Source organism: Peromyscus leucopus, chromosome 2 (genome assembly GCF_004664715.2).
Source record: "Peromyscus leucopus breed LL Stock chromosome 2, UCI_PerLeu_2.1, whole genome shotgun sequence".
NCBI lineage: Eukaryota > Metazoa > Chordata > Mammalia > Rodentia > Cricetidae > Peromyscus > Peromyscus leucopus.
In genome coordinates, this window is record NC_051064.1 from 135,104,426 (window position 1) to 135,120,714 (window position 16,289).

At 53.3% G+C, this 16,289-nt stretch overlaps 1 protein-coding gene across 1 annotated transcript; it reads left to right on the forward strand.

The window, feature by feature from the left end:
* The first annotated feature begins 1,894 nt into the window (after positions 1 to 1,894).
* Slc30a2 (solute carrier family 30 member 2) lies at positions 1,895 to 11,537 on the forward strand. The gene is made up of 8 exons (XM_028888193.2): positions 1,895 to 2,357; positions 3,194 to 3,402; positions 4,643 to 4,789; positions 6,186 to 6,339; positions 7,112 to 7,304; positions 8,009 to 8,114; positions 10,554 to 10,688; positions 11,022 to 11,537. Exons 1-8 carry the CDS (start codon positions 2,308 to 2,310, stop codon positions 11,165 to 11,167), a joined length of 1,140 nt encoding a protein of 379 aa, XP_028744026.1. The 5' UTR covers positions 1,895 to 2,307; the 3' UTR covers positions 11,168 to 11,537.
* Positions 11,538 to 16,289: the final 4,752 nt, after the last annotated feature.

Sequence of the window (16,289 nt, forward strand, 5' to 3'; positions counted from 1 at the left end):
ACCAAAAACAAAACATTGAGAATTTTCTCAGGAGAAAAAGAGTGATCTAACACACTGTCATATATTTCCCATCTTAAGATATGACAGGAATCTGTGATTACTGTAGAAGCTCCATCAACAGCACTTACCACCTCTCACCTAATTCTTGTTTAATGAACCAGGGCTTGAACTAAGGGCTTTGTGCACAGTAGGAGAGTCCTCTACCACTCAGCTCACACCTCAGTTCTTTTTTACTTTGAGACTGGTTCCCCGTAAATTGCCCAGGCTAGCCTCAAACTCGAGATCCTTCTGCCCAAGGCTCCTTAATTCCTGCAATGATGGGCATGGGCCACCATGTCATGCTCTCTTACTTCTTCCAATCTAATTTCACTGGTGTGTAAGCGCCCACCTAGGTGCTGAGCACTAAACCCGGCAGACCACTGGGGGGCCCTGCTTCCCAATCAGCTGACCTACAGGCCTCCGCACTATGCATAGAAATAATTATTCTTCTTTTACCCAATCCTCTGAGAGGATTTGGTGTGGGTTTATTGTTTTTCTTTCTTTTCTTTTCTTTTTTTTTTGAGACGGGGCCTACACGTCTGAAGTACCCCGGGCTGACCTCAAGCTCTCTATAAAGTCAAAGATAACCTTGAACTTCTGATCTTTTTGCCCCTTCCACCTCTGCAGAGGTGGAATTACAAGCGTGTGTGGTGCTGTGAATGGAACTCAAGGTTTCCTGCATGCTAGGCCATCACCTACCAGCTGAGCTACAGCCCTGTCCTGTCCTGTCCTGCCCCCATCGCCTTGAGGCAAAGTCTCTCAGTCTAGCCTGGGCTACATACATAGCTATAGTGACGCCTCTCCTTCCTTCCTTTTCTCCCCCTCCCCCCCCCGGACTGGAGAAAGGCTTTGCGCATGAACCGCCTATCAACGAGCCACACCCCCAGATACACCTTCCAAGCTGTGGTCCTGAGGACCCTAGCCGATGGAGTGACTGAGTAGGGAGGACACCAACCGGAAGGAGATACTTATCAGAGGCCGGCACTGGGGGCCACAGGCCCCAAACCCCAGAAAATGTGGGCTATGGTCTAAACAGGAGACTGCTCAGAATGTGTGGGACGTCGCTCTGGCAACCACGTCTTCTCCTAAGATGGCCCTTCCGGCACCATCTCCCAGGAATTTGTTGGGCTTCTGGGGTGTAAAGAAAGGCCGACTACAGTGGCGTTTCTCCCCAGATAGCTTCGGTTAATGAGACAGGACACTGTGTGTGTGTGTGTGTGTGTGTGTGTGTGTGTGTGTGTGTAGGTGGAGATAAAGCCGGCCACTCCAGATCCTAATCAGTACTCAAGGCAGGAGGAACTGGTGCCTGGTGCCTTTACAAGGAAGCTTGGGTCTCTAACTCCAACACTGCTCCGGCGGGGACTGGGGGGGGGGCACCCTGCAGAAGGACCCAGCTGGCAGCCAGAGGTCCAGAGCACCCCAGCCCAAGGGCGGGGGGGGGGTACTCCCTGGAAAAGAAAATGATCCCCGCCCACCGCGGGAGGAAGTCTGTCTTCCTAGCTGGAAGTCTGTCTTTCTAGCCTCAGGAGTCCCCACGTTTTTTGCCAGTAGTCACATCCCTGCCCTAAGGCAACTTTCTCTCACTTTCTCTCTCTCTCTCTCTCTCTCTCTCTCTCTCTCTCTCTCTCTCTCTCTCTCTCCCTCCCTCCCTCCCTCCCTCCCTCCTCCCTCTCTCTCTCTCTCTCTCTCTCTCTCTCTCTCTCTCTCGTTTTTTGAGACAGGTTTTCTCTATGTAACAAAACCCTAGCTGTCCTGGAACTCATGCTGTAGACCAGGTTGGCCTCAAACTCACAGAGATCCGCCTGCCTCTGGCTCCTTGGCTGAGTACTGGAATTAAAGGCGTGAGCCACCGTGCCTGGCTGATTTTCTAGGAACCCAGATCCCAAGATTTATCTATGGGATGCCATTAAGAGTGGGTGTTTGGGTCACCCAGTCCTAACTTTAGCAACTCTGGGCAACTCTTAGCAAGTGCTTTGCTCCGGGCAAGGGCCCTTAAGCTTTCGGTCGCTGGCCGATCAGCTCCTTCAGGCTCGGGGACGCAGGGGATCAGTGCTGGGGGCAGAGCCGCGGTTCCCTTTGCAGCCGGTCACCCTCCCCCCTCCCCGCGGGCTTTTGCACACGACGCGCCGCGGGCGGCTTCACACGGAGTGGCGAGGGCCGGGGATAAAGCGGGCGGGCGCGGGGCGCAGCGGCGGGACCCGAGCGGAAGGTGAGTGCGCTCTGCCGTCGCCCCGCGCGCAACTTCGAGGGCGCACTGGGAGAGGCGGCATGCCGACCATGGACAAACAGAACCTGCTGGAGAGCACGAGCAGAACCCGGTAAGTTCAAGCCCCAAGGGGCGGGAATCCGGGCCGCATCACAGGCACCTCCTCTTTGGCCCTCCTGACTGTCGTTGGTCCGGGCGGGGGCTTGAACCTGGGATCCCGCCAGAGGGATGGGGTGAGGCCAGGGAAAGAGGAAACTGGCGGTGGCCTCGTAGCCCCGGGGATCACCTGTCTCACCTGGCCAAGCACACAGATCCTGAACGCTGCTTGCGGGTGCGCCCGAGTGGGACACAGTCGGGTGCCGGGAACCCCGCCTTCGCCCCAGCACTTTGATCCCAGGCAGCCCTGAAGTGGGGAGGCCCTGTGCCCTCGGGTGCGCTGCGCTACGGTCCGTGCTGCTCTCTCGAGCCAGAACTCTGCTCTTTCTTTGCGCTCGACTGGACAGCCTGCCCTTTGGCTAGACTCTCCTGTAGGCCTGGGAAGGGGTGGAGGAGGGGGGAACGGCTTAGAACAAGGTTCCAAGACTCACTTCCCCAGCATCCCCCTGTAACGCTGGCTTCTTACCTCTGGTCACACGCCAGGCACTGTTCTTTTTTGTTTGTTTGTTTTGTTTTGTTTTGTTTTTCCGAGACAGGGCTTCTCTGTGTAGTTTTGGTGCCTGTCCTGGCTCTCGCTCTGTAGAACAGGTGCCTGTCCTGGATCTCGCTCTGCAGACCAGGCTGGCCTCGAACTCACAGAGATCTGCCTGGCTCTGCCTCCAGCGTGCTGGGATTACCGCCGCCCGGCCAGGCACAGTTTTTACTTGCTCTGGAAACACCCGGCCAGCATCACTCCCAGAGACTGGCTCAACCTCCCGGCTGAGCGTTTTCTCTCCTTCTTCTCACCTCCAGGTCTTACTTACGGTCTCTGTGGAAGAGTGAGACCTGTTGGACCCCTCCTGTGGACCTGCCCACTGTTGAGCTGGCTATCCAGAGCAACCATTGTTGCCATGCGCAGAGGGGTTCTGGTAGCCACTCTGACCCCAAGAAGCAGAAGGCCCGGCGCAAGCTCTATGTGGCCTCTGCCATCTGCCTGGTGTTCATGATTGGAGAAATCATTGGTAAAGCGTCTATGTTAATTAAGAGAAGCTGGTTCAGGGATAGGCTGAACGCTCCCGTTAATGCTAAAGGCACCAATGCCTACCCCTGTTTTATTAATCAGTTTGTTTGTTTGTTTTAGGATAAGGTCTCACTAAGCAGCCTTCCCTGGCCTGGTCATATTCACTTTGCCTCTGCTTCCAGTGTGTTGGGATTAAAGATGTGTGACACCACACCCATCAATTTTTTTTTATTTACTTGTTTATTTATTTATTTATTTATTTATTTGGTTTTTCGAGACAGGGTTTCTCTGTAGCTTTGGAGCCTGTCCTGGATTAGCTCTGTAGACCAGGCTAGCCTCGAACTCGCAGAGATCCACCTGCCTCTGCCTCCCAAGTGCTGGGATCAAAGGCGTGCGCCACCGCTGCCTGTCACTATTTATTTGTTTATTTATTGGCTTTTCAAGATTGGGTTTCTCTGTGTAACCCTGGCTGTTATAACTCCCGCTGTAGACCAGGCTAGCCTCGAACTCACAGAGATCCACCTGCCTCTGCCTCCCAAGTGCTGGGATTAAAGGCGTGTGCCACCACCACCAGGCTAAATTTTTTTCTTTAAGGCAATCACTTGGCTAGAGGTTAGAGCCTCTGCAGCTAAGAGGTTGTTCTTCCAGAGGACCTGGGCTTGATTCCCGGCCCCTACATGGTGGCTCACAGTGATCTGTTACTCTAGTCCCAGGGAATCAGACGCCCTCTTGTGGCTTCTGTGCATTGGTGCACATACATACATGTAGGCAAAACACATGCACTTAATTAGTAATAAAATAAGAGGAGCACTTACTGAGTCCCTACTTGGTCTCCTGTCTCTAATATGAACGTGATGATCTTCCTCCCCCGCCCCTCCTCCTCCTCCTTTTTCTTTTTTCAAGACAGGGTTTCTCTGTGTAGCCCTGACCGTCCTGGAACTCGCTCTGTAGACCAGGCTGGCCTCAGACTCAGAGATCTGCCTGTCTCTGCCTCTCGAGTGCTGGGATTAAAGGCGTGTGCCACCACTGCCTGAATTTGATTTTCACACTCACCCTGTAAGAAGATGTTACCTCTTTAGGGGAGAAATTGAGGGTGGAGGTCACATGGTTGTGTTGAACAATTGATGTGTGGTGCAGAGACTTGACCCCAGCGTGTCTTCTAGGGCTGAGGTCTCCCCACTGTGCAGACTGGGGGAGCTAACTCTTTGGGAGAACTTCACCCCTGGCTCTCACTTCTGCAGGCGGGTACCTGGCACACAGCCTGGCCATCATGACCGATGCAGCTCATTTGCTCACCGATTTTGCCAGCATGCTCATTAGCCTCTTCTCCCTGTGGGTGTCCTCCCGACCCGCCACCAAGACCATGAACTTCGGCTGGCAACGAGCTGGTAAGGATCCTTGTGGGCCACAGATGGGGTCGATCAAGAGAGAAAGCACGGGTCAGAATAGGACTTTTTTTTTTTTTTTTTTTTTTTTTTTTTTTGGTTTTTCAAGACAGGGTTCCTCTGTGTAGCTTTGGAGCCTGTCCTGGATCTCACTCTGTAGACCAGGCTGGCCTCAGACTCACAGAGATCCACCTGTCTCTGCCTCCTGAGTGCTGGGATCAAAGGCGTGCGCCACCACCGCCCGGCTTTGTTTGTTTTTTTTTAAACAGGGTTTTGGTAGGTGGTCCAGGCTGGCCTCTAACTCCCTGTATAGCCCAGGCTGGCTTCAAACTCAGAGACTGTACTGTCACGACCTCCCATGGACTGGAATTAAGGCCACAAAAGCAGCCTCTATGGGGAAGCGGGGGTCTGCCTTGGCCTCTGTCCTCTGGGAACTCCCAATCTGATGGGACAGACATGGTGCCAGTTATCTGGGAGCTACTAGTTAATGGAGAAGCAAAGTTCACCCCGCTTAGAAAATAGTGGCTGGGAACAAGTGACAATAGCATTGTCCTTGCCTGTCACTGTGGGTGTGCTGTGGGGTAGGGAAAGGTCAGTCAGCACTGCCTTAAGCTGGCAGTTCCCTTCTGGGTGGCACTGTCACTTTCCTCAGGGAGAGATGGCCCAGTGTCCTCAGTCCCCATTTATCAGCTGAGCAAAACAAGGAGCTTGAGATGGCTCAGGAGCCGGCGCCTGCTACCCTGGGCTGTAACTGTAACTCAGCTCTGGGGACTCCGAGCCCTCTTCTGTTCCCTTAATTAAATAGTGGTGACCTTACCTTTATTTGGTTGGGAAAACTAGGCACACGCCCTTAATCCCAGCACAAGGGAGGCAGAGGCAGGTGGATCTCTTGAATTCAAGGCTAGCCTGATCTACATAGTGCGACCACAAAAATCATACCACAAAAATCATATCAATATCAGACTCAGGCAACCCCCTTGCCTTAGCAGCCCACATGCTAGGATTAGAGATGTGCACCATCATGCTGGCTAGAACATAGATATTATGTCAGTTTATTGATGGTTATGAGCCACCATGTGGTTGCTGGGAATTGAACTCAGAACCCCTGGAAAAACAACAGCCAGTGCTCTTAACCTCTGAGCCGTCTCTCCAGCCTCCCCACCGTTCCCATTTAATAGATGGGCTGAGCTAGATGATTCTTTCTAGATACGAGTCCTCATATGTGAGTTGGCGGGATGAGGCGTGTCTTCAGGAGAAAATACCACAGACACCCAGGCCCTGGCTTTACAGCGGGGGTGGGGGGGTGGGGTGGGGAGGCACTAACTCGGAGGGAGTAGGCCTTCCTTCCCACCCTCAGGGCCCAGGCTAAGGTTGGTCTTGTGGTTGGGCTCTTATCTAGAGATCCTTGGAGCCTTGGTGTCTGTGCTGTCCATCTGGGTGGTGACTGGGGTGCTGGTGTACCTGGCTGTGCAGCGCTTGATTTCTGGAGATTATGAGATCAAAGGGGACACCATGTTGATCACGTCAGGCTGCGCTGTGGCTGTGAACATCATGTGAGTATGGCCCCAGTTCCCTATAATTTCATATATATATTTTTTATATATATAATATACATATATTATATATATATATATATATATTAACTCCCATTCTCCCCATACTCAAACCTCTGCTAGCTCCCAGTGGAAGGAGTCCATGCTCCCCTGCCAGCACAGAATTTCCCCCATGGCCTGAGCGCTGGCACCTGCTCTACGTCGGTCCTCCTTTAAATGTTAGGCCAAGGTCATGGGAGGTTATGGATATGCACCCCCACTATCACCACCACCACCACACACACACACACACACACACACACACACACACACACACTACGTGTCAGGCTAATAAACTTCAAGGCTACCCACAGCAAAGGGGATGCATCTGGCTCATGCTGGAACAAAGGCCAAGTCAGGCTGACATGGCTAAAACCGGTCTCAGTAAAGGAGAGAGTGGGTAGACCATGGGTTTGGGCGCTCCGTCTCCATTGCTCACTTGTCTCAGGCTCCCTACCTGTAACGGTGAGATGAACCACACGGCTTCCTCACTGCCTTGTGCTCTGAAATGCAGCTTTGGGGTACTGTGCCCAGTCAGCCTCCCGTTGTGGGCAGAGCTCTTTGCCCTGTGGCTATGAGCTAAGGCTGTAGAGCTAGGTTCCTAAGCCTAAGGGGGTCACTGAGTTCTGGGGGCTCCACCTTTTCACCCTCAGGAGGCCAGGCCCAATGGGTGGACTTTGCCTGGCAGACTTGAAACCGTGGCTATCTTATCGATCTTCATCTGCTTCCATAGAATGGGGCTGGCTCTTCACCAGTCTGGACATGGGCACAGCCATGGACGTGGGCACAGCCATGGTAACCAAAGCCATGAGGACAGTCAACGGCAGGAGGAGAACCCCAGTGTCCGAGCAGCCTTTATCCACGTGATTGGGGACCTTCTGCAGAGTTTGGGTGTCTTGGTGGCTGCCTACATTATATACTTCAAGGTCAGAGCTGGGTCCTGGGAGGGAGGTGGGCAGTACCTGGGGCTCCTCTGCACAGGGCTTTTCCCCATGCTAGGCCACCCTCCAGCTTGGGATGAGAGGGTGAGAAAGGGAAGGAATATGTGAGCGGGGAAGCTGGATTTAATAAGCCCATGGCTGTGTTGCCGAAGCCCGGGCATTGCCTATCACACAGAGACCGGGAGATATAAAATGAGCTGCGTGCGGCCGAGGCTGTGTGATGAGTGAATTGCTTGGTCTCATCGAACCTCAGTTTCCTATCTATTAAATGGGAATGGTGGGGAGGCTGGAGAGACGGCTCAGAGGTTAAGAGCACTGGCTGTTGTTTTTCCAGGGGTCCTGAGTTCAATTCCCAGCAACCACATGGTGGCTCATAACCATCAATAATGAGATCTGGCGCCCTCTTCAGGCATTCGGGCAGAACACTGTATACATAATAAATAAACCTTAAACAAAAAATGGGAGCAGTGAGACAAACGCTGACATCCCTTTTTAGCTCCGCCTGTGTCTTAGCTCTTTAGGAAGAGCTGTGTCCTGAGGTCGTCTAGAGCAGGAAACTGAAAGACAAGGCCAGAGTGAGTTCCGTGCTCACCCTGAAAAGAGACCCTCCCTGTTACTGTGCCGGGAGGAGGGAACAGGGAGACCCGGGTAGATGCTGCTGAGCCCCTGTCTGTCTCCTTTTCCTGCAGCCTGAGTACAAGTACGTGGACCCCATCTGCACTTTCCTCTTCTCCATCCTGGTCTTGGGGACAACATTAACCATCCTGAGAGATGTCCTCTTGGTGCTCATGGAAGGTAACTGGGTCATAGAGCTTTGGGGGCTGGAGGGTAGGGTGTATGCAGATGTCTGTGTTCATCTGTTAAGTTGTGTGTAGAAACCAGAGGTTGCCCGTGGGGTGTCACCCTCACCCTAATTTTTGTTGTTGTTTTGTTTTGAGACAAGGTCTCACGATGTAGCCCTGGCTGTCCTGAAACTTACTATGCAGACCAGGCTGGCCTCATACTCACAGAGATCCACCTGCCTCTGCCTCCCAAATGCTGGGATTAAAGGTGTGCATCCCTATGCCTAGCTCTTACCCTAGTTTTTAAGGCAGGGTCCCCCCGAGTAGACTAAGCTAGCCTTGAACCCACAGAGATCACCTGCCTCTGCTTCTGAAGAGCACTACCTTTTCAGGCTCACCTGATTTTTTGTTTGTTTTTTAGATTTATTTATTATGCATAAATAAATGTACGCCTACATGACAGAAGAGGGCACCAGATCTCATTACAGATGGTTGTGAGCCACCATGTGGTTGCTGGGAATTGAACTCAGCACCTCTGGAAGAACATCCAGTGCTGTTATCACAGAGCCATCTCTCTAGCGTTACCAGACCGGTTTTATCTGTGTTTCCCTGGCTATCCTGAAACTCGCTCTGTAGACCAGGCTGGCCTCTGCTGGGATTAAAGGCATGCATGTGCTACCACCACCCGGCTAGCCCTGATTTTAATGACTTGTTAAGGTCTCTCACTGGACCTAGAGCTGTCTAGTTTCTCAAAGCTGGCTGGCCAGCAAGCCACCTGGGTCTATGTGTCCTCTACCTTCCCCCGTCCCCACACCAGCTCTAGGGTTACTGGCGAGGACAGCCACACCTGTCTGTTTTTGTTTTTGCTTTTTTTCGTGGGTGCTGGGCACGCACACAGGTCCTCGCTTTACCCACTAAGCCCTCTCCCCAGATCTAGGACTAGACCAAGCTGGCTGGTCCATCAGTCCCAAGGAATCTGCCCGTCTCTGCCTTCCCTATCTGGGATTACAAGCGTGTACTGCCATGGCCGCGTGTGTGTTTAGTGTGAGTTCTGGGGGGCGGGGTGGGGAATCCAACATGCCTCTAGCACTGTTAGCAGCTGAAGTATCTCCCAGCCTGACTTTGATGGGGGGGGGTCTCTCAGCGTGTGGCTCACAAAGTCTAATCCACCTCAGGGATGGTGTGGATGTTTGGAGAACCACTGCAGGGTGCCAGCCGGGGGTTTGGAACATTAACGTAGGTCCTCAGAGCTCTGAGCTGATCAGGTGTGCCAGTTCTTAGACAGGTCCCAGCCCGTGCTTACCCTCCCCCTAGGCCTGCTTGGAGAGAGTCTTCCCTGGCTGGTCACGTGGCTGGGCAACCTTGGTAACACCTGGAGCTCCAGCCCGGGGCCCCCCCCCCCCCCCCCCCCCCCCCCCCCCCCCCCCGTCATCAGGTGCCTTTTCCCAGGAAGACAGGGATTTGATTCTGGTGTTTGGGTTGTTTTTGTTTTTGTTTGGGGGAGGGGGCAGGGTTTGAAATAGGGTCTCTCTCTATGTAGCCCTGGCTGGCCCAGAACTCAAGACCAGGTTAGCCTCAAAAGTCTGCCTCCCAAGTGCTGGCTTAAAAGCATGCCCCACCACACCTAGCAACTTTTTTAAATTTGATTTTTGAGACAGGGTCCCACTGTGTAGACCAGACTGACATCAAATTCACAGAGATTGGCCTGCGCCTACCTTCCTAGTGCTAGGATCAAAGGGTGCTGGGAACTGAACCTGGATCCTCGGGAAGAGCAGCAAGTGCTTCCAACTGCTGGGCCCTCTCTAATCCCTTGCTGTTTTTGAGACAGGGTCTCTGTCTGCAGCTCAGATGGCCTTGGCTTCCCAAGTGTTGGAGACAGGCGTGCACCACCGTGGCTGCTCAGTTCTTTCCCACAGGTCTCAGGGCGCCCGCGCCCTGTTCCTGCCTCAGCTGCAAAGTGATGAACGGTGTGCCTGGAACTGCCGCTCTAACCCACGGGGCTGTCGCACATTTTAGGCCTTGGGGCTTAGGCCCAAGCCATGGCTTTCTGGAGGGTCGGGGAGAGTTGGAAGCCAGTCGGGTGCTGGCCTGGGGTTGGCGGGAATGTTTAGCTTCCAGGCTGTCTTCAACAAGATGACTGGCCTCACCGAGCCTTCTGGGGCCACACCTGCAATCCCAGCACCCAAGAAAGTTGAAGCAGAATTTTGGGTGCCAGACCAGCTTGGGGTACGAAACAAGACTCTGTCCTGAAAACAAATGGACACTGACCATATGGATGTGAGCAGAACAGACTCATGCTCTCAGTTTCCGTTCCGGTTGATGTGACGGGACAGAGTGGGGGATGGGAACCGTGCGGAACCTGCTGGCCGAGGAGGCCTTCTCAGGAGATGGCCCTGGAGGAATGGCGTGGGGTGGGAGGGTAGTGTCCTTTACCATGTGCGTGGTGTTCCAGGGACTCCCAAAGGTGTGGACTTCACGGCCGTGAAGAACCTTCTGCTGTCCGTGGACGGGGTGGAAGCCTTGCACAGTCTGCACATCTGGGCGCTGACCGTGGCCCAGCCCGTGCTCTCCGTGCACATAGCCATCGGTGAGTGAGGCCGAAGCGAGAAGCATCCAGAGGCTTGGGGCCTTGCCAAGGGTTTGCCAGGCTCTGGCCCCGAGCTGAGCATTTAAATGCCCTTTGACCCCCCGCCCCCGCCCCCGCCCCCCACTGCATTTATGGAGAAAGGTAACTGAGGGCTTGGGGTTGGTCAGGTCATGTGCGTGGCGGCAGTGAGTGGCTGGGGGAGACCAGCTGTAAGGCCAGAGCTTTTCTTGCTCTCTCGGGCCCTCCTAGTACAGGATATGGCATCTCTTGTCCCCTAGTCTGTTCCCCAGGGGTAGACGGGAGGTCAAGCATCCCACGTTTTTCTCTTCCCAGCTCAGAATGCTGACGCCCAAGCTGTGCTGAAGGTGGCGAGGGACCGCCTCCAGGGGAAGTTCAATTTCCACATGATGACCATCCAGATTGAGAGCTACTCCGAGGAGATGAAGGACTGTCAGGAATGCCAGGGCCCCTCAGACTGACTGACTGACTGGCTGGCCAGACACCATGGGAGGCACGGCCAGGACCTGTGGGTGGCGCAACCCGGACTCCAGGTTCAAGACACAGCCTGGTCCACGCCCGTGGGCCTCTCCTTGGCCTCCTATGAGCCCACAGGGTGGGGATGAGGCCATACTTCTCCTCCGGGGCTGTGTTTGGGCTGGATCCTCAGCTGACGTCACCCTAACATCACAGCTGGAAAGGCACTGAGGCACAGAACGGGACTCTGGCGTGTCCCCTTCCATCCAGGGTCTTTGTGTCTTGAACAGAAAATGGAACAAGACACACATTACTGGAAAGTCGGGCTTCCTTTTGCAGGGTCAGTCTCATTGATAAAAGAATTTTGAAACGGACTCAGAAGGATGCTTTGAAGACCTTTTTATTAGAATTTGGGAGAAAAACCACACAGGCCTAGCAAGCTGTGCATATCAGCGGCTGCTGGTAGGAGAATGAGAGAGGAGAAGGGAGAAAGCAAGCCCCGCCTTGAGTTAGGGTCAGAATGGAGTTTTTTTTTTTTTTTTAAGTTATTTATTTATTTATTATGTATACAGCATATGTGACTGCAGGCCAGAAGAGGGCACCAGATCTCATTACAGATGGTTGTGAGCCACTGTGTGGTTGCTGGGAATTGAACTCAGGACCTCTGGAAGAACAGCCAGTGCTCTTAACCGCTGAGCCATCTCTCCAGCCCCCCAGAAATGAGTTCTGTAAACGGCTGAGCGGCTGTGTTGGGGGGAGGGGCTAGAGAAACAGTGAGGAAACTCATCGTGTTGGGGCAAGCGTGCTAAGGGGTGTGGTCAGTACCCAAAGACAAACTAGAGAGCCGGGGAGGCTCTGGGTAGATAGAGGGCTGCCACAGAACCAGGGAGACCTGGGTGGGAGGTGGAGGTCGGATCCGTGGGGCTTGCTGGCCGCCTAGTCTAATCACTTCTCTGCCGTCTAGGTTCAGTGAGAGACTCTACTTCAAAAAAAGAAGTTGGAGAGCAATGGAGGATACCTGCTGTGGCCTCCACGAACGCCCCTCTGAGACACACACACACACACACACACACACACACACACACACACACACATACACACACACACATACACACACGCACATACACACACGCACACACACACACACATACACACACACACGCACACACACACACACACACACACACATGCACGCGCACACACACACACACACACACACACAGAATTTAAAGATGAAAAATGAGATAAAAAGGGGAAATCATGCTTTTGAATTAGAATTTGGGAAAACAGGCCAACTTAGCAGTTAAGGTCCATAAGCAACTGTCTTGTATGTGGGGGGTGGGGTGGGGCAGAGAGCCGTAAGTGCCCTGATTAAGGGGCTGGCTGATCGTGCCTTTCAGTTCCTTAGCACATCTTTGGGTGGCTGACAGGCCCGGTTGAGTGAACTCTCTAAAAAGAATGTGTGTGGCGGTCAGAGGACACTTTGTGGAGCTGCTTCTCACCACCCTTCTGTGAATTCCTGGGATCAATGACAGGCTGTCGAGCCTGAGCCACCCCTGAGGGAGGGGACAGTGGTATGTAATGTTCTAATCTTTGGAGCAGGTTAGACTGTTCTAGCTTCACCCTGGGCCAGGGTAGAACCTGGTTTCCATTCTTTGGACCGGGAGGAAGTTGCTTCTAGGAGACTGGCCTCAAGGATCCCCTCCCTGACTTGCTCTTCCCCATTCGGTCCCCACCAGCTGCCTCGTGAACCTGCAGCCACCGGGAACCCCTGCCCTGCCCATAATGACTTACTAAGGCTATCACCCTGAGATGTGGGGCCAAAGGGCACCTGAGGCTTCTCTGTATCTTGGTCACTTTGGCTGTGGGCCCCATGTGACTTCCTGGAGGAGGAGGCCTCTTACTAGGGAAGAACCTGGCTGGTTTCTTCCTTCCTGGTACCTTAGCCCAGGAGACTGTCAGTGTAGCCACGGCCTTGACACAGGTGACAGGGACAGATTCCAGTTGGGACCATGCCCTCACAGTCCCGGGGCACCTCCCTCGACCTGATACTATCCCAGGAGATTGTAGACTCTGTTGCCTGGATGCAAGAGGAGAGACCTGTCCCGTCTCATAGAGGTGACAGGCCTAGCCCTGGGCCGATGTGTACACCTGTGGGAGGCCAGTCCTTAAGGTTGTCACTTCTCAGTGCTTGTGACTCATTCTTCGGGACACCTTCCTCCCAGGACTGTGAAGACAGCCTAGCTTGTCACACTCCCGCTGGTTGTGTATTGGTCACTTTGATCAGGGTTCTAGAAAAGGGACTCTGCCGTTGAGGTTGCTGTGAAGGGCCAGGCCAGTTTCCCAGCCTTCTGTCTTCACTTCGTTCTGGCAGGGAAGAGGAGAGGCAGTGTTTGCCTCCACCACACAGCCCCGTTTTTAAAATAAATGGCAAGTGCCGGGCGGTGGTGGCGCAGGCCTTTAATCCCAGCACTTAGGAGGCAGAGGCAGGCGGATCTCTGTGAGTTCGAGGCCAGCCTGGTACACAGAGTGAGATCCAGGACAGGTACCCTAACTACACAGAGAAACCCTGTCTTAAAACAAAACAAAACAAAACAAACAAATAAATAAATGGCAAGCATTTGCTTTCTATTTTTGGAGTCTGGTCTTTAGGGATTTTAAGTTTATGTGTATTAGTGTTTTGCCTTGCAGATATGAATGAGCACCACACACATACCTGGTACCATTGGAGGACAGAAGAGGGCGTCAGATCCCCTGGAACTCAAATTAGAGGTGGTGTGAGCCACCATGAGGGTGCCTGGACTGAACCCAGAGTCTCTACCCTGAGCCATCTCTCCAGCACCTTAGTTTTTTGTTTTGTTTTTATTTTAAGACAGGCGATTCAGGTAGCCCAAGATAACCTTGAACTCCTGATCATCTTAAATTTTTTACATCATTCGTTTTATGACTATTGGTATTTTTTGTCTGCTCATATGTCTGTGTGAGGGTGTCAGAAGCCCAGGAACTGGAGTCAGACAGTTATGAGCTGCCATGTTGGTGCTGGGAATTGAACCTGGGTCGTCTGGAAGAGCAGCCAGGGCTCTTAACTGCTGAGCCATCTCTCCAGCCCCTTAATTTTTCAAATTGATTATTATTGTGTATCCGTGCACAATGTGGGCATTTGCGTTACACAGTACGTGTGGAGGTCAGAGGACAACTTTTGGGAACTGGTTCTCTTTCCACTATGGGTCTAAGGATGGAATTCAGGTCACCAGTCTGTACTGTACCCACAGAGTGGTCTCTATGGCCCAGTTTCTGATCCTCTTGCCCCTGCCTTCTAAATGCTGGAATTACAGGTATATAGTAGATACATCCGGCTTTTCAATTTTTAATTTTAGATAGTCCATGCTAGCCTGCAGTTCCCATCCTCCTGCCTCAGCCTCCTGAGTACTGGATTATAGCATGTACCACATACCACCCTTGACCTCTCGTTCGTTCGACTCTCTCTCCATTTGTTAAAAACAACAGCAACAAACTTCCTGCCTTTCAGCACTGGTCTCCTGTGGCTCAGGCTCAGGGGTCCTTCAGCTCTTCAAGGTTTGTGTGGAATCAGTGTGACCCCGGAATGGGGAAGATGTGGTGGCTATGCACTCCTCTAGTCTCAAGTAACCAAGTGCCCACCCCTCAGCCTCCATCACCCCCCAGATTCTGGATCCTGGGCGTCTCTGTGTGCCACATCTTTATGTCTCTCAAAAGATGGTCGTTGCTGTGCTTTTTGTGGTTGCTGATAGGTTGAGATAAGTCTCTCTGTGCCTGTGGTCCACGATGGCCAGGGACTTTCAGAGGGTCCCCTGCCCCTCCTGAGTGCTGAGACCATAGACATGAGCTCCTGGACCATCTTCTTCCTCTTCCTTTGAAGTAGTGTGTGCAAATGCTTGTACGCACGTGCGTGCGTGTGTGTACACTTATCTGTATGTGAACCACGTGTTTGGGTGCCAATAGAGACCAAAGAAGGACGTTGAATCCTCTGGAAAGGGAGTTATAGGTGTTTGTGAACCATTTAATGTGAGCGCTGGGAACTCAGGAACTCAGGGTCCTTTGCAAGCATCTGGTTATTTGCAAGCACCCAGGGAGCTCTCTAGCCCTCACAGCTTTCATTTTTATAGATGAGATAACAAGGTTCAGAGAGGCAAAGTCACACAGCAGATGTGAGACAGACATCTGCATGACTTGGCTAATCTGTTACAGCAGGGGTTGAGACCTAACCTGAGCAGAATCCAACAGTGCCTTCCACACGGGCACAGCCAGCTGCAGGCAGCCGGTTGTCCTGGGTGTCCATCCGAGCCACAACTGCAAGGTGCCTCCTGTCCCCTGACTGGCCCTGGCACCGGGTGCCCTCCATCCTTGGCGGGGTGCCCTGACTGCAGCTGTGCGGGTTCCTCACCCTCAACTGCTCTTGACCGTGGGCCAGGCCACCTCCCCACACTTTAATCTCCAGGCCCCGCTTGCACCTCAAGCATCTGACAGCTCCCGGCTTCCAATAAACGGCCCACTTTCCACACCCAGCTGTGACAGGCTCCAGGGAGGACCTGAGTCACACAGGGGCCGGGAGAGAAGTTGGGGAGAGGGGGTGTGAGGCCTCAAGGGACAGACTGTTCCGGCCAACAACCTAGTCACGGGAGTTTCCACAGTGGCCGAGGCCATCAAAGAAGGAAAACACCTGATACCTTGGACCGGGGTTGGAGCCCCACCCCCACCGTCTGGAGTCACCACAGTCCCCCACCACGCTCCCCTTGACCCTGAGTGCCCGCCACACCGTGGCAGCTGCTGTACGGTATTTATAGCCTGAGCGTGAGTGGGCAAGGACACGTGCTTTATTTCGGAAGCGATAATTCCAGTTCCAGGTGGATGAACCTATGAAAAGCACCGTCCCCTCCCCCACCCCTCTCTCACCTACGGGACGCTGGGGACAGCCCTCTCCTCGCAACCAGAGCCCATCTGCAAACCGCCCAAGCTCCAGTGTGCAAAGTGGGGTCCTGTCTTATTCCTCCCGAGTTTTCAGACTGGGGCTGCACACACCAGTGCCTCTCCACTTCCGGTCAGCTCTCCCTCTTATCCGTACTTTAACTCCATCCATGGCCTGGCATT

Excerpts from the sequence above, each read along its gene's own strand:
- Slc30a2 (XM_028888193.2), top strand. The coding sequence starts at position 2,308 with ATGCCGACCATGGACAAACAGAACCTGCTGGAGAGCACGAGCAGAACC. Across the intron at positions 2,358-3,193 it reads GAGAGCACGAGCAGAACCCG|GTCTTACTTACGGTCTCTGT; the intron begins GTAAGTTCAAGC and ends TCTCACCTCCAG. Across the intron at positions 3,403-4,642 it reads CATGATTGGAGAAATCATTG|GCGGGTACCTGGCACACAGC; the intron begins GTAAAGCGTCTA and ends TCACTTCTGCAG.